Source organism: Indicator indicator, chromosome 4 (genome assembly GCF_027791375.1).
Source record: "Indicator indicator isolate 239-I01 chromosome 4, UM_Iind_1.1, whole genome shotgun sequence".
Lineage (NCBI taxonomy): Eukaryota > Metazoa > Chordata > Aves > Piciformes > Indicatoridae > Indicator > Indicator indicator.
In genome coordinates, this window is record NC_072013.1 from 32760571 (window position 1) to 32785183 (window position 24613).

At 48.5% G+C, this 24613-nt stretch overlaps 1 protein-coding gene across 1 annotated transcript in view; it reads left to right on the forward strand.

Moving 5' to 3' along the window:
- The first annotated feature begins 1421 nt into the window (after positions 1–1421).
- Positions 1422–24613, forward strand: part of TXNDC16 (thioredoxin domain containing 16) — a 42583-nt gene continuing 19391 nt past the window's right edge. Inside the window, exons 1-12 of the mRNA XM_054400424.1 lie at positions 1422–1590; positions 2966–3048; positions 4793–4866; positions 5921–5995; positions 6333–6454; positions 7796–7892; positions 10186–10336; positions 11767–11933; positions 13447–13507; positions 15038–15179; positions 16318–16464; positions 17728–17787. Coding sequence (XP_054256399.1) covers positions 1422–1590; positions 2966–3048; positions 4793–4866; positions 5921–5995; positions 6333–6454; positions 7796–7892; positions 10186–10336; positions 11767–11933; positions 13447–13507; positions 15038–15179; positions 16318–16464; positions 17728–17787 — 1348 coding nt within the window. The remainder of the gene's footprint in view (positions 1591–2965; positions 3049–4792; positions 4867–5920; positions 5996–6332; positions 6455–7795; positions 7893–10185; positions 10337–11766; positions 11934–13446; positions 13508–15037; positions 15180–16317; positions 16465–17727; positions 17788–24613) is intronic.

Here is a 24613-nt window from a genome sequence, read left to right on the forward strand (position 1 = left end):
GCTAACTCCTTGCTTTTGGAACAAACCAAGGAGTTTAGATTGGATTTAGATGGGGGTTGGTTTTTTCTCTCAAGGAACAGGCAATAGGACAAGAGAAAATCACCTCAAGTTGCACCAGGGGAGGTTTAGGAAACCTTTCTTCCTCCAAAGGGTGGTAAAGCCCTGGAATAGGCTGCCCAGGAAGTGATGGGGTCACCATTCCTGAAAGGATTTGAAAGCTGTGTAGATGTGGTGCTAAGGAACATGGTCTAGTGGTGGGCTTGGCAGTGGTGGGTTGATGGACTTCATCTTCAAGATATCTTCCAACCTAAACTATTCAACGAGTCTATGACTTTTTCTGATTGTTTTTGAGCATTTGAGTTTGAGTTCTTCACAGAGCAACACCAGTAAGCTGACAGCATCTCACAGGGTGTTGGAGGGGATGACAGCCCATGGACACAGGGGCATTCATTAACTGAAACAGCTGCAGCTCACTGTACAGAGTGAACAGCTTCTACAGGTCATCAGTCCCAGCTTTGTCTCTTTGTTGACCAGGGACCATGCTCCTGCACACTCAGCAGCAAAGACCAATACCTGAAGAGCAGGCTGCAAAGGAACCTCTTATGAAACAGGGGAGTGAAGTGGTAAGAAGGTGCTTTCTCATCCTGTAGTGGAAGAGCACTTTGTGTTTTGCCATTTGTCTGAGAAGGACTTGGGGGTGCTGGTGGGTGAAAAGCTATGCATGAGCTGGCACTCTGTGCTCACAGCCCAGAGCCAGCCCTGTCCTGAGCTGATCCCCAGCAGCATGGGCAGCAGTGGAGGGAGGGGATTCTGCCCCTCTGCTGAGACTCCACCTGCAGTGCTGGGGTCAGCTCTGGAGTCCTCAGCACGGGAGAGACATGGACCTGTTGGAGCAAGGCCAGAGGAGGTCACACCTCTGCTGTGAGGCCAGGCTGAGAGAGTTTGGGTTGTTCAGCCTGGAGAAGGCTCCAGGAAGACCTGGTAGCCTTTTAGTACCTACAGGGGCCAATACTTAAATGGGGACAGACATTTTGGCAGGACCTGTTGTCACAGGTTGAGGGATGATAGTTTTCTAGTTCCACTTGGCCATCAAACCATTGATTGGCAACACTTTGAGTACAACCATCCAGCCAATTCCTTATCCATCAAGTGGTTCATCCATCAAATCCACATCTGTCCACTTGCAGATAACACTCAGGGGAAAGAAGATGGCCTTTACTTTTATCTTTACACTTGTCTGAATCAGCTGCACTAGCTGCTGCAGTGCTAGTGACTGATGTCCTCAAGATCTTTGTGTCACATCTGGACATTACAGAGACACTCACCTGTATGTTTATATATATGTATGTATATATGTATATAAATTTTTTCAATGTTTTTCCCCAGTTGTGACTCTCCTGTGCCTGTAGCTGATAACAGCCATGCAAGCACAAAACCACAGATGGATCTCTTCCTTCTCTTTCCTGCTCTTCTGTGCTTCCTCCATCCCAACACTGGAAGGTACAAGGCTGCTGCAGGAGCTGAGCCCTCAGGAGTATTTCAGTGGCTTGCAAGCTGGTAGAGCATCCCTGGCTTATTTCAGCCCCAAGGGTAGGTATTTCACAGTGTATGTCTACATCAGCCTGGGTCTTCAGCAGAGGCTCCTGTGTGGGTGTGTGTGAAAGCAGAACAATGAAGAGGCAATTCTTGAGATTTCTAAACCCAAAGTCTTTTGGAATCATAGAATCACAGAAAGGTTTGGAGTGGAAAGGACCTTTACAGTCCATCTAGTCCAACCCCCTTGCAGTCAGCAGGGACATCTGCAACTAGAGCAGGTTTCTCAGAGCACCTGACCTGGAATGGTTCCAGGGATAGGGCATCTACCACCTCTCTGGGCAACCTGGGCCAGTGTCTCACCATCCTCATCATGCAAAATCTTTTCCTTCTCTTTAGTCTGAATCTTCCTCTTTTAGTTGAGAGCCATCACCCCTGGTTCTGTCACAACAGGCCCTGCTCAAAATTCTGGGGGATTCTCCTCCCCTCTTCTCTGCCCTAGTGAGGCCAGAGCTGGAGTACTGTGTCCAGTTCTGGGCTCCCCAGTTCAAGAGAGACAGGGAATTACTGGAGAGAGTCCATCAGAGGCTATGAAGGTGCTGAGGGTCCTGGAGCATCTCTGTGAGGAGAAAAGGCTGAGAGACCTGGGGCTGTTGAGCCTGGAGAAGAGCAGCCTGAGAAGGGATCTTCCCAGTTCTCAGCAAGAGTTAAAGGGTGGGGAGCTGGGCAAGAGGATGGGGCCAGACTCTTCTCAGTGGTGCCTGGTGGCAGGACAAGGGGCGATGGACACAAACTGGACTACAAGAAATTCCACCTAAACATAAAGAAAATCTTCACTTTGAAGGTGCTGGAGCCCTGCAGCACGCTGCCCAGAGAGGTTGTGAAGTCTGCTTATCTGGAGAGATTCCAACCTGCCTGGATGTTGTGGACCTGGGCAACTTGCTGTGGGTGACCCTGCTTTAGCAGTGGCCTTGGACTAGATGATCTCCAGTGGTCCAGTCATGCTAGGATTCTGTGATTCTGTGAGGGGAGACTGCTGCCATTACTGGTCATGCCTGTAAAGAGTTCTGTTTCAATAAACACCTTACTCCTGGAGTAACAGCAAGACCATATCATGTCAAGCACTGTCTCAGAGCATGGCAGGAGGACTCTTTTAACTTTGCAGATTTGCAGCCCACCCCAGCAGCACTTCTCTGACAAAACCCATGCCAATCCCTTTGTCTCTTCCAGCCACATCCCCACGGGCACCTCTGCTGGCAGCATGCCATGGCTCCCTGTTTGCCCTGCTCAGGTCTTGTCAGCTGTTGCAGGGGACCTTAGCACAGGGACCTTAACACGGGGACCATAGCACAGGGCTTCCTCTGGAGTTGCTCTCATCTGCCTCATCCATACAGGGAAGGGATGGAAACCACAGTGTGTTTTTGTGTTTCAGTTCCTCCTGGTGCTCAGCCCTTCTTGGAGCAGATTGAGAACTCGGCCGAGGCCCTCCAGGACTATGGCATTTCGGTGGTGAAGGTAAATGGGAATGAGGAGTGGGGCAGACTGTTTTTGCAGGGTACATGCTCTCCTTGGGGACTGACAGAAGTGGGACCCCATGAGGAAGCAGATGCTAGCAGATGAGGGCATCCCGTTTCATCCCTTGCCCCAGTCTCCTATCTGCTACTTGTGGGGTTGCATCACACCTCCTGTGCCAGGATGCAGGCAGGTTCCTACGTCCCACAGAGGCTCCATGTTGTGCTTATGTCACCAAGCAGTGAAGTAGAGGACTCAACATTCATGTAGGTCAGGCAGTGGCAGCCCTAAGTTGCTCCTGATCTCCCAGCTGAGTTTCAGTAGATAGAATCATAGAATCGTTAGGGTTGGAAGGGACCTCAAGGATTGCACTTTGATTTGCATTCATGGGTTGAGGAAACATTAAGTATTCACATTTTTTCCCACAGACTGGTCTTTTTCAAGGGCATCCCCCCATACCAGGCTTAGCTGGCTGATCTGGGCAACCATATCCTGGGCTGCATCAAAAGGAACATGGCCAGCAGGCAAGGGAGAGGATTCTGCCTTTCTGTTCTGCTCTGGTGAGACTCCACCTGCAGTGCTGGGGCTACCTCTGGAGTTCTCAGAACAGAATAGACATGGACCTGTTGGAGAAGGGCCAGAGGAAGCCACAGCAAAGACTGGAAGCTGCCTGCTGTGAGACCAGACTGAGTTAGGGCTGTTCAGTCTGGAGAAGAGAAGGCTCCAGGGAGACCTCCTGGTGGCCTTTCAGTGCTTCAAGGGGCCAATCAGAAATCTGGAGACAGACTTTTGAGCAGGGCCTGTTGTGACAGGGCAAGGGGTGATGGAGCTAAACTAGAAGAGGGAGATTCAGACTAGCAAGAAGGAGATTTTTTTGCACTGAGGGTGATGAGACCCTGTCCCAGGTTTCCCAGAGAGGTGGTAGATGCCCCATCCCTGGAACCATTCCAGGTGAGGTTGTCTGGAGCTGTGAGCAACCTGCTCTAGTTACGGATGTCCCTGCTGGCTGCAGGGGAATGGACTAGATGACCTTTAGACATCCTTCCAACCCAAACCATTCTGTGATTCTATGATCTGATCTGGCCTCACAACAGTTCCATGGGGTGCATGGAATTGCCTGGTCATTGCTCTGTACCCATGGGCATGGCATGGAGAAGACCAGAATCTTCAGCATGCTATGCCACCACTCGTTTTCCTCTGGTGGGACTTAGCCAACTTCCTCCATAGCTCCCTCCTGCCAGCTCAAACTGCAGAGAATGATAGATGTGGGTCAGTTCACATCTTTTCAGTTCAGTTCCATAAATATTTGATATAAAAAGTGTTTTTAGCTGAAACTTCACACAGATTTAGGTGGGGCAGTTAGAAATCCAGGTAAGTGTCAGTAGATTATAAGTGCTGATGATATTGGGGTGTGTGTGTGTATGCATTTAATTCCCTCCAGACACAGGCTGAATTTTATCAGCAAGCAGCAATGTTGATTCTGAGACCTGTCACTGACTATGTTGGGCAGATCATATGATCTTTTGATCCAAATCCAGTCAATTCTGACTCAGATCAAGGCAGAGTGACCTGGAGAACTGAAGTACAAACACCAGTCCCCACCTTTGGACTCCATTTTATTGTATTTCTCTCCCAGCAGGTCTGGAAAGGCTGTATTTACATTCTTGAATGGAAGACAAAAGTTAGTGCTGGGTGTTTGTAGTCATTCGTGGAGCTGAATGTCTAATGAGATGCTTTCAATGTTTAGGTTAATTGTCCCAAAGAGGATGTCTCAAGATACTGTGGAAAAGAAAATGCATTAAGGAAAGCCTACCTGTTCAGGTGAGGAGGGATTTCTAGGCACCACATCGTGGTTGCCTTCCAGTGGAAGCATTTGAGGGAATCACTCTCAGTGATTGGGGATGTCTGTGGAGGAAGAGCCACGAGGACAGCAGTGACAGAGTTTAGTGAGAAGATTCCACAAAAGGTCCCACAGAGGCAAAGTAGGTGCTTTGTCCTCAGTGTGAAACCTCCTGTCCTGCCCCATGTTCCTTTGAGAAGCAGAGGGTTATGCTGTGACAAAAACCATGAGAGGAATCCTCCATCAGTGTTCCTCTGTCCTCGTGGCCTCCCACCACCAGGTCCTCCAGAGTTACGCTCAGACCAGTAGGTTTTGGGCTTAGTCCTAGAAAGAAACACTATTTGGTGCTCTTCAGACTGTGAGAGGGGAGATTTAAATTAGATATTAGAAAGAAGTTGTTCACTGGGAGGGTGGGGAGACACTGAAACAGGTTGCCCAGAGAAGTTGTGGGTGGCCTGTCACTGGAAGTGTTCAGAGGCAGGTTGGACAGGGCTTTGAGCCACCTGGTCTTCTGGAAGGTGTCCCTGCCTATGGCATGGAGGTTTGAACTAGGTGATCTTTAAGGTCCCTTCCATCCCAAACCATTTTGTGATTCTATGGCTCTATGATTTTATTCCTGTTGGCATAGTTAGGTCATCTGCTCTGCACATGAAGGTCTAGCTCTTGGTCTGTCCATGGGTTGTCAGCTGGAAGGTTCTCTGTGTATCAACTCAGTTCTCAGTGACCGTTGTACATGAACCACAGAAACATTTCCTCTGGTGGTGAAGGTCTACAAGGCAATGCTTGGTACTTAGAGACCTTCTGTCAGCCTGTGCTTAAGCTCTCATCGCTAGAAGCTGAGTGAAGAGCAGTGACAGAGGTGACCACTCAAACAGCATTCCCCAGACAATGGTGCTACAAAATCCCCAGCTTCACTCCTGATGTTTTCCTTCCAACCATCCCTGCCAGGAAATAATCAGCAGAGTGACAATTCAATTAGTAGGTGTAGCTGATCTTCCGTGAGCTCTTTGGTGATACTACTTCTTCCCTCCCTAGAGGTAATGTGCTGATCAGAGAGTTCCCTACTGATGCCTTGTTTGATGTGAACTCCATCGTTGCTAACGTCCTCTTGTAAGTACAGACCAGGTGCACCTCGCTGAAGTCCTTCATTTCCATTTTCACTTGTTGAGATAAAGTTTTGCATCCGTAAATGCGCCCCCCCCCCATATTCCAGAGACTGCTCTCAGCCAAGCAGAAGGTTCTCTGGTATGGTTTGACCCTTGAGATGATGTACAGCTTGAGACATTACATCTGTGCCCTTGAGATGGCATCTGGGCAGCTGTATTTGGCTGTGAAACTACGACCTGCTATCAAGAAGCTGGAATTCCACCTGGGTTTTCCCATCATGGTTATGTGGCTGAAAATTCCCTCTTAGAAGTTGTTAACTAATTTCTTTCTGTCTTCTCAGTGCCTTGCTCTTTAATGAAGTGAAATACGTTGAAACCCTGGCAGATCTTCAGAACATTGAGAACACACTGAAGGGAAGGTCAAACATGGTCTTCACCTATGTACCAGCAACTGGGACAGCAGGTATCAACACTCAGAATTTCATCTTTGCCCTCCTCCCAGAGCCTTTCCTACTAAGGGGCAAGGGAGCTGTGTTTCTGACTCCAAATCCTGCAAATGGAGGATCAAGGAAACCTGAAAGGGCCACCTAGATACAACTGGAGCATCTCTGTGAGGAGAAAAGGCTAAGAGGCCTGGGGCTGTTTAGCCTGGAGAAGAGCAGGCAGGGGGGAGTCTTCTCAATGTCTAAAGTGTGGGGGCCAAGAGGGTGGGGGCACACTCTTCTCAGTGGTGCCTGGTGACAGGACAAGGGGCAATGGGCACAAACTGGAACCCAAGAGGCTCCATTTGAACAGGAGGAAAAATTTCTTTGCTGTGAGGGTGCTGGAGCCCTGGAGCAGGCTGCCCAGAGAAGTTGTGGAGTCTCCTTCTCTGGAGAGATTCCAAACCTTCCTGGACATTGTGATCCTGTGCAATCTGCTGTGGGTGACCCTGCTTTAGCTGGGGGGGGTTAGATGAGATGACCTCTAGAGGTCCCTTCCAGCCACCACCAGTCTGTGACTCTGATACAAGTTCTCCTCTGTATGTCTTGCTGTGTTTTCAAAGGTATCAGTTACACCTGAAGGGTTTTGCTGGGAGCATAAACTCTCAGAGATGGACTTTGAGAGAGAATAACAACTCAGTGGTTGCTGTCTTGAAAAGTAAAATCATAGGTAGATCTGTGGTTCTGCAGTTTACAGGGTATCAGCAGCTGGGTCCAGCTCACCTTCATAGTGTGTCTTCACCCAGCTGTGACTTTTTACTGAGAATTCCTGAAAGCCTGGGCATCAGACTGGTCCAGAGGAGGCCGCGAGGATGATCAGAGGGCTGGAGCACCTCCCCTGTGGGGACAGACTGAGGCAGTTGGGCTGTTCAGCCTGCAGAAGAGGAGGCTCCAGGGAGACCTTAGAGCAGCCTTTCAGTACCTGAAGGGAGCTATAAGAAAGCTTTCAAGGGACTTTTTACAAGGGCTTGTAGTGATAGGACAAGAGGGAATGGATTGAAGCTGGAAGAGGGCAAATTTAGACTGGGTATTAGGAAGAAATTCTTTACAGTGAGGGTGGTGAGACACTGGAATAGGTTGCCTAGGGAGGTTGTGGATGGCCCCTCCCTGAAAGTGTTCAAGGGCAGGCTGGATGAGGCCTTGAGCAACCTGAGATAGTGAAAGGTGTCCCTGCCAATGTCAGGGGTGTTGAAACTAGATGATCTTTAAGGTCCCTTCTAACCCAAACTATTCTATGAGTCTGTGGTATTTCCATCTAGGAAGGGTGAGGATGGTGACCTGGAGGTTGCTGAAATTATTTCATCTTATCCTTCTCTTTCCAGAGCACAGAGCCGTGATGGAAGCAGCTTTTGTCTATGGGACTGTCCACCAGTTTGTTCTGACAACTGAGGCAATGCTGTTGAAGGATTCTGGGTATGTGTGTCCAAAGACCACCCACCCACCAGGTAGAGCTGCTTCCCTGCAACCTTGTGTCTGCTCTTGGTTCCTCAGATTCCCAGGTTAAATCTGTGATTCTGTTAGGATGTTATGCCAAGAGTGGACAGTCAGATCTTGTTTCTTTTCCAAAACTAGCTGGTGCCTTGTTCCTGGACTTGGACTAGCCATGACATTTGTGACTCTCCAGTGAATGGGATTTTACAGAAGAGCCTTCTGTCTCACCACTGACTGAGCAAACCTTAGCCATGGGTTTTCAGGAGCACTGATAGGACCAATGTTACATTCTTAAAATACTCATCCTTGTGCCTTGATCATAGAATCAAGAACAGTTTAGGTGGGAACAGACCTTTAAAGGTCATCTGGTCCAACCTTCTCAACTGATGATCAAGTCTGGGCAGCTGAAAAGGGTAGGAACTGCTACAGTGGGTCAGAGCACAACCTGCCCAGCACTGTATCTCTGTAGTGGCCATAGGTGCTTCCCAAGGGAGATGAGGAAATGGATATGTTGCCTGCAAGCCTCCCAACTTCTGGCAGTCAGAGGTTTCAGGAGTCTCAGCGATGGGAGCTAATCTTGGATTGTGGTGTTAACAGGCACCAGAGTTTGTTAAACACATTTTTACTTTTCATCTCACTAACTTCTGGCAGCCCTGAGTTCTGCAGTTAGCTGCATGAGGCACCACATGTTCGTATCCTCATCTACCCCACTCTGCTGTGACCCCACCTGCAGTGCTGGGGCCAGCTCTGGAGTCCTCAGCACAGGAGAGGCATGGACCTGTTGGAGTCAGGCCAGAGGAGGCCATAGCAGTGATGGGAGGGCTGTAACACCTCTGCTGTGAGGACAGGCTGAGAGGGTTAGGCTTGTTCAGCATGGACAAGAGAAGGATCCTGAGAGACCTTGTGGCCTTTCAGTATACTTAAGGGAGGCATACAGGAAAGCCAGAGAAGGACTTTTTTCAAGGGCATCTAGTAATAGGCTGAATGGCAATGGTTTTAAACTGAAAGAGGGTAGATTTAGATTGGACATGAAGTTCCTCACTGTAAGGGAAGTGAGGCACTGGAATATTGCCCAGAGAAGTTATAGATGCTATGGAAATGTCAAGTTGGATGGGGCTTTGAGCAACCTGGTCTAGTGGAAGGCTTCTCTTGCTCATGGCAGGTGGGTTGAAACTAGGTGATCTTTAAGGTACCTTCCAACCTAAACCATTCTATGATTCTGTTTAACTTTTCTCACCTGATGGTTTCACTGGAGCTGGCCAGCTCAAGCCATCCCCTTCCCGTGCTGGAGGAGCTGTTAGAAAAGCAGATCCTTCAGTGCAGCTGCTGATGTGACCTACTGCAGCCAGGAAACACAGAGAGGGAGGGAATATCCCACAGCATGGTGCATCTTCAGCAACACATTTACATAAGTATTTGCCTGCTTTCACAGGTCACACCAGGGCAGGCACTAAAGTGGAACTTCCCCGAGGTGCCATCCCATCCTTCCGGGATCATGGTGAGGGATCCCAGTGGCTGCCACTAGATGGCACCATTGCCATTTGGACAGGATTTGGCTTCATTCTGCTTAAAGCCGAGAGCACATCAGCATCCTTAGCTGATGAAATGGTGGTAGCTCTACCAACATGAGTACCTTTCACTCAACGTGGACGGCAGCTTTGAGGTCTCCTCTTCCACAGAGAGACCTTAAAACCCTTTGCAAAGAAGATGATCCGTGTGTTACAAGTGAGGAGTAGATGTGCAGGGGAAGGAACGTGACAATCCCAAAGCTAACCCACAGGCCAACACCAGTGATGGCATGAAAGCAGGATTGATTACCCAGGGAACCTTCTGGAGAACTTATCTCACTTATCTCAAAAGGTGGAATATTGCTTTTACAGTCTGTGAGATGTTGTAAGTGAAGTAAAAGACATGAGCAAAGCTGTAGATTTCAGCCCTCCTCCTGCCAGGGTCTTCACCTCAGTGGCATGACTGGTGCCACTGAGAAAAGCTTAGTTTGTGTCCTTCTTGAGCTGGGCCAGCTGTTCTGGAGTTGGGATAATTCACAGCTGGTGAGCCAGGGTCTTCATTAGATGTTCAGCACAATTCTGAAAAGCAACTGGACACAATTGTACCTGTTAGCAGTAAGGTTCTTGAAGAGGTCCCACAAGCCTACCAAACTCTGAACTTAAGATCATCTGCCCTGTAAGACATGTCAGCAAACATGATCATTCTGTTGGGGCATTTTAAACCCCTGTGGTGGATGCTCAGCTCAGCGTGGGGTTTGTTCTTTCTCTCACAGGAATGGTGATGTATCATCTGCCAAGATGTTGTTCTGCCACTGCCAGCTGGTCATGGACCTGTCACAGCCCTGCAGGAGGACACCCATGGAGCAGACTCTGACATTGCTCAACATCCACAGGCACCTCAAGCTCATGGGGGCTCCTCTGGTGGTAGGACTGGGGAAGAGGAGTTGTATGGGCTGAGGCCATGAGGGCAGCTGGGGTGGGTGGGAGCATGAGGGAATTGTGAGCAGAGGGAAAGACTGAGTATGGCAATCTGCCCCTTCCCCATGAACTTAATGGCAAGGATCCCAGGCTGGGTCCAAGCAAGGAAGAGGCATGGGGCTAGGTGAGAGTGATACTCCATTGGACTGCTCAGCTTGCCTAGACCTTTCCATGGAACCCTGGCACCAGTGTGGGCTCCTCTAGTTATCTGTAAGCACCATGAGGTGACCCTTGGACTTTACTGGAATGTGGGAGAAGAGAGAGAAGTATTTGATTTGGAAGGGACCTACAATGATCATCTAGTTCAACTGCCTGACCACTTCAGGGCTGACCAAAAGTTTAAAGCTTGTTATTAAGGGCATTGGCCAAATGCTTCTTAAGCATTGACAGGCTCTCTAGGAAGCCAGTTTTGGTGTTTGACCACCCTCTCAGTAAATAAATGCTTCCCAGTGTCCGGTCTAAACCTCCCCTGGTGCAGCTTTGAACAATTCCCACACATCCTATCCCTGGATACCAGGGAGAAGAGCTCAGCACCTCCCCTCCACATGCCCTCCTCAGGAAGCTGTGAAGACCAATGAGGTCACCCGTCAGCCTCCGTTTCTCCAAACCAGACAACCCCAAAGTTAGCTGCTCCTCTAACCTCCCCACAGGAGACTTAGCAGCCTGGGGAATGTCAGCATCTGTCATTCGTGCCTTGCTGAGCACAAGGGACAGGAGGTTCCCTCCTATGTCCTTGTCCTACAGGGTAGTGAACTTCAGCAGGCTTCCAGTTCCCACTGGTGTAAGCACCATGAGTAGAAGCAGGGGGGAGATGCTCTTTGGACTTCAGTGGAAGAAGAGAGAACTATTTAATTTGGAAGATACTTACAATGATCATCTAGTCCAGCAGTCCATCATCTCTGCCTGGCTGAAAGGATGGGTAGCTGAGCTGGGAAGTGCCTCGTTCAGCCAGCCTCCTGGGTTAGGTCCATGGAGACCTTTATTAAGCAGCTCCATGTGGTCATGAAGCAGCATGTCCAAGGCAGGAAGGGAGAAGGTGCCAACTCTTGCATGTTTCAAACTGCCTTGGGGGAATGGATGCCAGATAAATAAAACTGAATGGAGATTTGACATCTGGAGTTGCTAAGTCACAAAGAACATACACAATAAAGCCCAGGTTTTAACCAAGGAGGGTCATGACAGGTTGGAACAGTTTAAGCAGGGCTGTGTGGGTTCTGCTTTGATGCGTGCTTTGGAATGGGGGTTGGAGGCTTTTTCTCAAGGGTCTCTGTTTTTCTGTGGCTGGGGAACACATGGGGGCTTGGGCTGTGCAGAAGAGCTGATGTACCTTCAGTGGTATGGAGAAGTGCTGCAATATAACTGTGTCTTTTCTTCAGACAGAGGTTGCTGAGGACCCAGAGAAGGTTTCCACTGTTCACTTACAGCTTGGACTACCACTTGTCTTCATCCTCAGTCAGAAAGAGACTTATGAGGCTGACAGGAGGACAGCAGAATTTGTGGCCTGGCGGCTCCTGGGGAAAGCAGGAGTTGCCCTTTTGTCCAGGTATTGCTTTCAGGTGGTTTGGGATTCTTGCTTTTTGTAGTGTTTCTGAGCTTGATTATCCCACCACCAGCATGATAGTCCATGGGCTTACTCACATTTGGATGAAAGGCAGTACACAAGAAGATGTCCCATTTGAGGACTTGTCCAGAATCACATTCATTTGGTTTCAGACTGGCTGGAAGTGTAGAAACTTGTGAGTCTCTTGCTGACTTAGAAGTGGAGAACCACTCGGACTGAGAGCTTTTGGGAGAGAAATTTTTCACAGGTGGAAGGTTGGCATCAAATTCAGGACAGAAGTCAAGGAGGTGGACAGTGGTTGCTGAGTCTTAGGATGTGGTGGAGGTCTGCACTCAGTAAGTGATGCTTCCTTGGTCAGTGAGAGCTCTCTGTTCCCCAGGAAGACGGGAGATACTCTTGTGCTATGGAGGTTTGGCTTCCTTTGTGGCTGTTGACCACCAGTTACTTATCTCTGCTCCATGAGCTCAGAAACAGCCTTGTGTACAACAGAGTACTTTTGTTTGCAAACACTTCCATGGTGACTTGCTAAAGGAGGTGTAGGCTTGGTTGCAGGGCCTTTGGGGATGCCTGGCTGGCAGCTGTGCAACTGGGAAGAGATGGAGGAAAGATGGGTGTGGGCTGCCTTCAGCTTTCTGTCACAGTGGTGCCACCCAGTATGGAGGTTCTTCTTGGCTGCGTTTGCTCATGAGCTGAAGTTCACCAGCAGAGCAGCTGCACTAGGTTGTGGCTACCAGTGCATGAGCAAAGACCTGAATCATAAAGAATCACAGATTAGTTTGGGTTAAAGATCTGACTTAAAGATCATCTCGTTCCAACTCCCCTCCCATGGACAGGGACACTTTCCACTAGAGTAGGCTGCCCAAAGCCCCATCCAGCCTGCCCTTGAACACCTCAAGGGATGGAGCATCTGTGACCTCTTTGGGCAAACTGTTCCATCATCCTACCACCCTCACTGTAAAATATTTTTTCCTAAAATCCAGTCTAAATCTCCTCTCTTTCAGTTTAAAACCATCACCCCTTGACCTATCACTACGAGCCCTTGTAAAAAGTCCCTCCTCATCTTTCCTGTAGACCCCTTTTAAGCACGGAAAGGCCACCAGAAAGTCTCCCTGGAGCCTTCTCTTCTCCAGGCTGAACAATCCCAACTCTCTCAGCCTGGCCTCACAATATTGTTGTGGCCTCCTCTGGACCCCCTCCAACAGATCCTTGTCCTTCTTACACTAGGAACCCCAGAGCTGAAATCACGGAAAGGAAGTCCAAGCCCTCTGTACAAATAGGCATCTTATGCAATGCAGTCACACCAGGAGGTCACTTGGACCCTATTTATCTGTCACTGACATTGATTCTGAGTTCCTGCAAGTTCTGTGGGGTCCTAAAGCATGATTCTGTGAGGACATGGTGCATGAGGAAAGGTGGACTTGCCAGCCAGGCAGGCTGAATAGAGGACATGATTTTGCACATTGCAATATCTAACGTTCACTTTGTATTTTGGAAGGGACCTCCTAGATTTGAACGTTCTGCTCCGGTCAAACGTCGCTCTCAAGACACCAGAGGAGGTTAGATGCTGGATTTCTTTATTGCACAACTCTTATTTTGCTGTCTGGGCATGGTGCTCCTTAGAGGTGTTGGAGAGTTACTTGGCTCTGTTGTTATTTGACAGCCTTCCCAGAAGCTCAAGGAGAAGTACTTTCCACTAGATGCACCATTCTGTTTGGAACAGCCTGAGTTTGGTTCTGCAGAGCAGTTGTGCCTGCTGGTAAAGATAAAGTAGTGAGTTTGTCCTGGATTTGAAATGTAGGGTGACATCTCCATTACACCTTCAGACAACACAAGGTTGTGATAGTCCAAGTGCAAATTCCCCAAAGGTTTGGACTTCTGAAGGCCTTTGCCTGTTAGGAAAGACATTCAGAAGACAGGAGAGGAAATGAGTGTCAAACTAAGAGCAAACAGCCACAGGTCTGTGCTGGACTGATGTAAGCAACCCCCTCTGGCAGTGATGTGGGAAAAGGGCAGGGTGGAAGTTAAATGAGGTTGATGGAGATGAGCTAAACTCTGGAGGGACCTGACCTAGCTTGTGAGACAAGATGGAATTTGGTGCCGACCAAGGCAGGCAGCACACCTTGCCCCAGAGTACCTGAACTGTCACACTTGTGAATGCAAAGCTGCAGGATCAGACCTGAACCTGAGCATCCCCTGAGGGCTTCTCATGCCATGCTGAGAGACGTGCATCTTGTGTTTCTCCTCCTAGAGCCAAGGGGAGGTGCCAGCAATTTGTCATTTCTCTCAGTTGCTTATAAAATTTGTTTTCTCTGAAGTGCCTTTCGTTGGGATGGTGCCAGAACTGGTTTTAACACCACAAGGTCTCATTTCTGAGAAATCCATTTTGCTCTCTCCATGGGTTGGCAGCCCCTGCACTCTTGGGAAAACTCTTCTTGGTTGAGCTCCATGAGATAAAGGATTTTATATGCCAGTTTCTCAGGCTGTGGTGGGCTACCCAGACCCAGCCAGAACATATTAGATGGGAAGACAAGTGAATGGACCTTGTATCTCCCCAGTCTCCTTCACTGTTTGGCCACTGAGCTTTTACTTGCAGTGGCAGATCAAAGTGAAGGTGCTGGGAGGTGGAGCAGATGTTCACTTTCACCACTCCAGGCACAGGATTCCACAATTACTTCCCCACAAGGAAAAGTCACTCTAGAGTGAGAAAAACTCATGTGCAGATGAAATTGGGCTGAAAACCACACCCCAGATCATAGAACCAGAGAGCTTTTTCAGTTGGAAGAGACCTCTAAGATTATCAAGTCCAACCTTCAACTGAAGCCCCCCGTGGCCCTTAAACCATGTCCCAGAGTGCCAGCTCTGTTTCTTGAACACCTCCAGGAGCAGTAACTCCACCATGTCCCTGGGCAGCCTGTTCTGATGCCTGACCAAAAAATGCTCTCCTGTTTGGCAGCTTGAGGAATCTGTTGACATAATCCAAAATCAGGATTTGAGCAAAGGTGCCCCTTCAGCCTTGAGTTTAGCTGGTGACTGAAATGCACACTAGGTGATGTTTTGCTCCCTCTGATTTACTCTGTTTTCTTTAGGGAGCGCCGATCAAATACCTGGTCTTGGAAGACACTGATGAAGTTATAACCCTGGTTGAAGATAAGAACAAAATTGAGCAAATCCAGGAGGAGGAGGAGGAAGAAGAGGAGGAGGAGGATAATAAAGAAAGTAGCAATCAAGGTGTGCAAGTCAACAGTGAAAAGCTGGCTGTTATCAGATGGGACATGCAATCAGCATCTGCTAGAGATATGCAGGTTGATGTTAAAGCATTAGAGGACACTCGTGTGCTTTTCCCAAGGAAAGTTGAAGCAGATGATCCTTGAGGTCCCTGTATTTTGCAAATACTATCATGGGTTTGCAAAACCCATCAGTCACATCATGCTGTGCAAAGTGGCTCGCTCATTCTCTGCAGACCACTGGAGTGCAGTGACCCACAGGCATGATTTTTAGAGGATACATGGGAGAAGAAAAGGAGCAGCTGTTAGAGGAATAGATGCAGAGGTGCTCATAATGGACAAGAGCTGCTTGAATGCATCCAGTGTCAGGTTGCCCAGAGAAGCTGTGGATGCCCCATCCCTGGAAGTGTTCAAAGCCAAGCTGAATGGAGCTTTGAGCAACATGGTCTAATGGAAGGTATCCTTGGCCATGACAGGGAGGTTGGAACTGGATGATCTTTAAGGTCCCTTGCAACCTGGTTCTGTGATTCAAGGGCATGAAAGGTTTAAAGTTCACCCAACACTGTCTCTTCTCCAAGCATCAGATTAAGAGCCTTAGAATTATCAGTCGTTTTGGAAGGGTTTAAGATGCTTTTGTAAGAGCTGTTCCAAACTTGTCTTCCACAGGGAGAAAGCAGAGGCCCCTGCTGAAGGTGCATTTGTTTTCCATACGAAGTTTGGTTTGTTTTCAAAACAAATGGTGCAAGATTCTAGAGGAGCCATTGTGCTTAAAGAATGGTATTCACATCCAAGGGCACAGCTGGTGAAGAGCATTTTATAGAATCACTGAATGGTTTGGGTTGGAAGGGACCTTAAAGATCATCAAGTTCCAACCCCGTTGCCATGGGCAGGGACACCTCCTACTAGCCTACATTGCTCAAGGTTCCATCTAATGTGGCTTTGAACACTTCCCAGGGTTGGAGCCCTGTTGATGAGTTTGTGTCTGTGCCTCCACTCCCCCATCCGACACAACTACTCCCTGCTGATAGTCACCAGGTCTCAGACCAGGGGTGATGGCTTCTAGAAATGTGCTGTTGGGGTGGCTTGGGGGGGCTGCAATTCCCTCTGCTCTGTACTTATGCACAGCTATGGGTCCCTTGCAGACATCCAAGATGATCAGGTGGTGGAAGCAGTTTCCAGGGACAAGAAGCGAGAGCTGCCCCTGGGGAAGATCCAAGTCCTGACAGAGGAGAACTTCGACTCTGCCCTCCTGGAGACCACCCGGACTGTTGTCCTGTTTTATGCCAGCTGTGAGTATGAAATGTGGCCTGGCTGTCCCTTCTCTGAGCTTTCTTTGATGAGCATCAGTGTGGTGCTACTCACCACACTTTCCATAATATGGTGGTCCTGTAGATAAGTTTAAATGATAAATTGCAGCTCCATGGAGAAGGACCTGGGAGTCCTGGTGAACAGTAAGTTCTCCATGGGGCAGCAATGTGCCCTTGTGGTGAAGAAGGCCAATGGTATCCTGGGGTGCATTAAGAAGAGTGTGTCCAGCAGGTCAAGGGAGGTTCTGCTCTCCCCTCTACTCTACCCTAGTAAGACCACATCTGGAGTATTGTGTCCAGTTCGGGGCTCCTCAGTTCAAGACAGAGAGGGAACTACTGGAGAGAGTTCAGTGGAGACTACGAGGGCGATGAAGGGAGTGGAACATTTCTCTGATGAGGAAAGGCTGAGAGACCTGGGGCTGCTTAGCCTGGAGAAGCAAAGACTGAGAGGGATCTTATTAATGCTTGTAAACATCTGTAAGGTGGGTGTCAGGAAGGGGACAGTCTCTTTTCAGTGCTGTCCTGTGATGGAACAAGTGGCAGCAGACACAAACTGGAACACAGGAAGTGCCATCTTAACATGAGAAAGAGCTTCTTTACTGTAAGGGTGCTGGAGCCCTGGAGCAGGCTGCCCAGAGAGGTTGTGGAGTCTCCTTCTCTGGAGAATTTCAAGACCCATCTGGATGTGTTCCTGTGTGACCTGCCCTTTGTGATCCCGCTTTGGTAGGGGAATTGGATTCAATAATCTCTAGAGGTCTCTTCCAATCCCTACCATTCTATGATTCTGTGATGAATATGTGCCCCCATGGACCTCCACCCATATCTGGCAATCAGTTCTTCTCACTGATTGATATTGTGTGAAGACTTCATTTCTCAGTATAGAAGATGCCAACATTCATAGGGTTTTAACCTTCATTTTACAGGGACTGGGTATAGGACAAGAGGGAAAATTGTGGTAAGATGGGCTCATGGGTTAGAATAGATGACCTTTAAAGGTCCCTTCCAACCCAAACTATCCTATGATTCTATGGGATAGGATCACACAATCACAGAATCAACCAGGTTGGAAAAGACCTCAGAGATCATCAGGTCTGCTGCACAGAAACCCAAAGTCCAGTTTTCCTTAATTCCTTCAATTGTTTCAGAGCTTGAAGCACCTTAGGATGCAGAGAATCCTAACGTGGTGCTGTCAAGGAGCAAGGGCTGGTCCATCACCTCAGGGCTTGTGTCTCTGCTGTGTTTCAGGGGAGGCAGTGTCTCTGGCAGTGCTACAGTCATATGCTGAGGTGGCTGATCACCTGAAAGGTAAGGTGCCACGGGGCTGAGGGCTCTACAGCTAGCAGATACCTGCCCTAGCAGTAGGAACCAGAAGACTGGCAGAATTCTTCATGCTCCATCCATTTCTTGCCATAGAGGACAACCTTCCACCCCTCTTCCCTCACCTGTCTCTTCTGAACAGCCTGTAGCCATTGATAGCTGTACTCTGGTCATGGAATTGATCCCATCAAGTTTCAGTAACAGCCACCAGGTTATGGCTTTCTAGCAACGTGGTGGCCTCCACCTCTTCCTGTTTGTTGCCCATGCTGTGTGCATTGGTGTAAATTGGTACTGACCAGCTGCCCAAGCTACCTTGCAGCTGAGAAGGAGATGGTGGTGGTGTGGTGGGTTGAAATTACCCCCAACATAAAATTTGCCAGCCCAGCTCAGTTGAAAGCAAGTGAAGCTATATTTACAAGCACACTACAATCTAGAAATATGGAATGCAATGTATATGTACAAAATATACACTGTAAATACATATAAATATTGTATAAACACCACAAGAGCCCCCCCTGGACAAAACCAGGGGGTTACCAACAGCTCCCCCTCTCTGCTCCTTTCCCCCCAACCCAAAGAGAGAAGAGCAGAGAGACAGTAATTTGTTAGTACTTAGCCACAACAAAGGAATGCAGCCAAGGTCACAAACAATGAGCAGAAGCAGCAGCTCATATCTGCTAGAGCAAGGAAACTGAAAAGAGAAGGAGTTAGTTACACAACTAACTTGATGTTAGTAATCAGCCCAATGGGATTATTTAGACCTTAGCATCATTTTTCTTTTGCATCCAATGGTAATTTATTTACATTCTGTCACCTTCTGTCCAAGATCTGTGGAAAATTTTTCTAGGCACAGCCTAAAACTGCCACAGGTGGGCACAGTGCCAACCTGATGGGTGATTGATGGTGATGGTGGTGATGTGTCTGGGCACAGTGACTATGTGATACGTGATAGTGATGATGGTGATGCTGGTGGGCACAGTGTGATAAATGATGGTGATGATGATGATCATGTTGGGCACAGTGACAGCATGATGAATGACAATGATGATGATAGTTACGTTGGTGGACACAGTGACCATGTGATGAATGGCCAAGAGCATGAAGAAGGCCAGGGCAGAGCACTAGTGTCTGTGGGTGACACAGGGTGGGCTTTGGAGTGAGGAGGAGCAATCAGGAAGTACTGTAGTATGCATTGTGAAAAGAGGTTCTTCTGTGTGGCCCTCGGTGCTCAGTCCTGCACATAACAAGGAGATGCACAGCAAATCATTGTGCTGGGTGACACATCAGACCTCCTGTCTTAGGCAGTACTTGGTCTGAAGGAGCAGTAATTTGCCCTGGCTTTGGTGGAAAGCGTGGCAGACAGGTGTAGGCAGGCCCAGATTCACTGGAGGAGGATGGTGTCAGAGGAAGAATTTACAATGATGGTGCCTTCAGGGCCTGGAGTCTGGCTTAATTATGTGGGCAGGCTGACAGGCAGCCACAGAGCTCTGTAAATAACAAGTGATGGTGAAGAATCAGTAGCACTTCAAGGCAGCACACATCAGGTAGTCTGGTAGTAAGGGCAGGAGACTCTGATCCTTCAAGAGGGCCTGAACAGTGCCTTGGCAGGTCTTCAGCCCCATCTCTCTCTGTGGTTAGCAGAGAGAGGTGGGTTCTTCTGCACATCCATCTTTATATGTGCTGAATCTTTTCCAGAGGTGCCTCTTTCTCCCCCTGGCTGCAGGGAACACCCAGGTGGCTTCATCCCCAAATCATCACAGCACAGTGGAGAAGTCATGTGGACCTGGAAAAACTTCTTTACTGTAAGGGTGATGGAGCCCTGGAGCAGGCTGCACGGACAGATTGTGGAGTCTCCTTCTGTTGAGACTTTCAAGACCCATCTGGATGCATTCCCGTGTGGCCTACCCTAGGTGACTTTGCTTTGGCAGGGTGGTGGGACTTGATCCCTGGAGGTCCCTTCTGACCTCTACCATCTGTGATGCTATGGTCTGGGCCAGAGCTGTTTTGTCACTCCTGAAGCTGGCTGATGCTTTCTCTTGGCTTTTCTTCTTCATCAAGGCCCATTTCTTCTAGTGATGACACTTCCCTGGGTCTGGCCACCATGTCCTGTGGTGTGCAAGCAAGATTCAGGCTGAGCTCTCGGTGCTGAGGACACACACAGCATCTGCAGAGGACCCAGGCAGCTTTCTGGGAAGCAGATGCAGTGGGTGTTGGTTACAAGAAGCAACAGCATCCCCTCCTGGGAATGCTGTGGCCCAGGGCTGTGGTTTGGCTGAAAGCTGTTCTGCAGTCAGAGTCTGCATGAAGGGAAAGTCACCAGCAGCTTTGATCTGGACTGCAATCCTAGGAATAAACAGGAAAGCTCAGGGAGGGTTGTTGTTCTTGCAGATGTTGTGGTTGTTGATGATTTGGGGTTTCTTTTAGACTCCTCAAGCTGAAGGAGCAACCTGGGAGAGTCAGTGGGTGCAACCCTGCCCTTTCCTGAGCTGGTGGCCAAACCTTGGCTGCTTCTGTGTGGCTTTCTGTCAGGCCTTCACCGTGTGTTTTTTGAATCATTTGATAACTATCTCAGAACATGGAAGCAGCCACAGGCAGAGATTATCAACTGACTGGGGCCAAAGCCTTTCCTTTGTGATTTGTGAGAATCTCCAGCCTGATGCAACCTGTGGAATGACTCCAGTCTGCTTCCCCTGCTGCAACCTCAGAGAGGTCAGAGAATAGCTACATTAGTGGATCTGGAGAACCTTTGCTGCTGAGGGAGCTTTGGTCACAGGTGGGCTACCAGAGGAGCTAGACTTAAAAGGATGGTAGTCCCTGGCCTCTCAGTTATGGCCAGGATGAGGGAGAATACAGCAGTGCAGGGGTGAGAAACCTGGATCAGGAAGATCTTGAGCTATGCAGGACTGAGATTGAAGTCCAGGGTATGGCTTTGGGGCAATCTCTCAGCTCCCCCAGAAGCCCTGGTATTCCTGTCTGCTTTCTGGGGTGCAGCTTTCTCCTGAGGGCTGAGAAGCCCAGGCCAGCTGTCTGAGGCATGAATCACTTGCAGCTCATTTTGAGCTGCAGAACAAGGTGCTGCTTTTGATGCCAATCAGAGAGGCACCATGAAATCTAGTGCAAAGGAATGGTGGAGGTTGGAGGCCATGGATCATCCAGTAACAGATGTTCACAACATGAAGTTTATGGCTCCTGAAATCTTTTCCCCTTGTTGAGAGATCCAGTTGATGACAAGATGAGAGGAAATGGCCTCAAGCTGCACCAGGGCAGTTTCAGGTTAAACATTAGGAAAAATTTCTTTACTGCAAGAGTGGTCAAGATCTGGAACAGGCTGCCCAGGGAGGTGGTGGAGTCATCATCTCTAGAGGTGTTCAAAAAACATGTAGACATGGCACTTTGGGAGAAGCATCACTGTCTTGCTGAGCTGAGCACATTTTCTGCTCTTGCAGCACAAAGTGCTGCTGGGGCTGACTGCTGCAGCTCGTTTGCCTTTGCAAGGTGTGGGCTTCTGGAAGTAGCACCTCAGAGACAGAAGAGGATGTGGGTGCAGAGCATTTCATAGGTGTGTTACTGGCCTTTTTTGACAAGAGAGGAAACCACTATCTATGAAGAGCAATGTACTGTGATGGGAGCAGTTCTGCCAGAGGACTGAAGCCCCTCTGCTGTGAGGACAGGATGAGGGAGTTGGGGTCGTTCAGCCTGGAGAAGAGAAGGCTCCAGGGAGACCTTCTGATGGCCTTTCAGTACTTAGGGGCCTGTAAGAAAGATGAGGACATAGTTTTTAGTAGAACCTGTTCTGACAGAACAAGAGGTGATGGTGTTAAACTAAAAAAAGGGAGATTCAGACTAGAGAGAAAGAAGAAATGTGTTATGTTGAGGTTGGTGAGACACTATCCCAGATTGCCCAGAGAGGTGGTAGGTGCTCCATCCCTGGAACCTTTCCAGGTCAGGTTGTTTGGGGCTGTGAGCCATCTGCTCTAGCTGCAGATGTGCCTGCTGACTGCAGGGGTTTGGACTAGATGACCTTGAAGGGTCCCTTCCAACCCAAAGCATTCCACGATTCTGTGATTCTTTCTTCTGTGCTTTTGAAGTCTTTCTGTCTAATGAATCCCACTCATGGAGGTCTGAAGTTGCATTTCAAGAGTGTGAAAATAACCTGTGTAGGTTAACAATCTATATTCATGGAACCTAAATCTGAAGTAAGGATGGAGGAGTCCATTATGTGATACTGTCCAGGTAGTCATTTCTGATTCCATGCTGGATTCTTCCTCCTGAAGTGCAGCACTTCATACAGAACTTCTCTTTCATGTTGTAGCATTTGGACCAGCTCTTCAAGTGAGCTGTTTCTAATGCCAGTCCTGCCCTCCAAAGGATTAGAAGTTTAAGGGATATTCTTGATTTTTCTTGTTCCCTGTAACATTGCTGATTTGTCTTGTCCTGGTTTTATTACTGAATTTAGTAGCACCTGAAATGGTAGAAGGGTAAGATCTTGAATTCCTCTTTCATGTTTCTTCACATCCAGGAGCTCAGAAGTGACCACAGGGCTGAAGAAGCTGCTGCTGCTGACTCAACTGCTCAAACTGCTGAAAATGGTGCAGATTGGGATGGGAGAGTGATCAGCCTCTACAAGGTGTTCCTCAGGCCAGATAGGGAGTCTCAGAATCATAGAATGGTTTGGGTTGGAAGTCATGTTCAAGATCATCTACTTCCAAACCCTCTGCCATGGGCAGGGATACCTCCCACTAGACCAGGTTGCTGAAGGCCTAAGAAGAGCACTTTGGGTTCAAAATCCCCCAAGGTAGTATCCAAATATCAAAACTCATATTTGAGGTACCTCAGAGCAGCTTTGCAGCAGCTCCATTTTACCAAGACATCAAAGCTCTGTTTCCATGTCTGTGTTTTTCAGGGTTGGGCAAGACACAAGGTGATGTGCTAAGAGATGATGAGAACCAGCTCTGGCAGGATCAGAGGTGTGAAATAAATCCAGGGGCAAGCTTTTAATGTGAGATGGTATTTCAAGAGCCTGGAGAATGACACAAACCATTTCTGCTCTTTTGGAGTGTTTTGACATTTCCTGACTGAGTGGAATTGCAGACCCTTAGCTTCATGCTGCCACTGGCTTCTTCTGTAGCTGAATTTGACACAAGGCAGAACAGCAGCAAACTGCTCATGGGAGCTGCAAAGCAGAACCTAAAAAGGGGTTAGCAAAAACTGGTCCAGTGGGATGCCAAAGATGTTAGGGATAGAGGACAGGAATACAGGCTAAGGTCTCCTCTGTCTTCACCTTTGTGGAGGTGCCTTGCCCATCTCTAGCAGGCACCTTTCTAACCTGTGACTAAAACTCTTCCACAGCTTCCATGTCAAAAAGAATCATAGAATCACAGAGTGTTTCAGTTGGAAGGGACCTTTCAAGGTCATCTGGTCCAACCTCCTGCAGTCAGCAGAGACATCTGCAACTGCAGCAGGTTGCTCACAGCCCCAGACGACCTGACCTGGAATGGTTCCAGGCATGAGGCATCTACCACCAATCTGGGCAACCTGGGCCAAAGTTTCAACACTCTCACCATCAAAAATGTCTCCCTTAAGCTCAGCTTAACTCAGCTGTGCTTGCTTCTCAGATTGATTTAATATCTGGTCAAACTTCCCTCCCTGGGAACAGGTTGTCACTTGTCCTTGAGTGACCTCACTGTTGCCTCCAGAGCAGACTTTGTATGTTAGATTTTATTGTTTTGTTCTTCCAAGCAATTTTCAATCCCAAGACCCTACAATTCTTTGGGTTTTAACTCAGGAGGCACGTCATCCAAACTTCTCCAGATCCATTCTCATCTGCTTAAGCTTTTCTAAAAAGCTTTTCTAAAAGCTTTTCCCAGCCTGACTTGCTGGGCTCTGCAGTGGTCTCACCAGGCCAGAAGAACACAATTTTCCCCCCCATACCTTGCAGATGATGTTGAGAGTTCATCCCAGAATGAGCTTTGCCCTTTTCTGCAGCACTGATGATATCTGCATCCTTCTTCTCCTTATGGAATGCTGCTGTTGTTACACTTTGCCCTTCAAATTGGTTTCTACCCCTCTGGGCTTGGGATCATTTGCAGGTTGCATGTGTCTGGTTTATTCCACCAGACCTTTAATGAAAATAGTGATCAGAATCAAACCCATGCCAGACAGAGAAGAAAGCTTGGCTGTTTTGATGTGCCACGCTCTTGAGAAATCCTCATCACCTGGTTTCTGAAGGACACTGTAATGGTCTGCCTCCATGTGTGTACTTGTCTCTAGGTTTCATCCCATCTTTCTCTTGACTCCTCTTGGAACAAGTGTAGGGGTGGCATGAAGATTCCTGAGATATGACATTCCTGCAGTGAGCGTGGACAGCGTATGGCTTGGGGACTGTAAGCAGCCATGCTGTCCTTGGGCAAGCCTGCAAGTAGACCTGGCTCAGTGGCCATGGTGGTCTTAGGCTGATGGTTGGACTTGATCTTAGAGATCTTTTCCAGCTGAAAGAGGGAGCTTGGGCTGTTCAGCCTGGAGAAGAGAAGGCTCCGGGGAGACCTTACAGCTATATTTCAGTATCTGAAAGGGACCTACTGGAAGGCTGAGGAGGGATTGATTAGAGTGGTTTGTACTGATAGGATGAGGGACAATGGTTTGAAACCATAGCAGGGTAGATTTAGGCTGGACATTGGGAGTAAGTTCTTTACAACGAGAGTGGTGAAATACTAGAACAGGCTGCTCAGGGATGTGGTTGATGCCTCATCCCTGGAGATCAGACTTGATGTGGCCCTGGGCAGCCTGATCTAGTTGGAGGTGTCCCCACTTACTG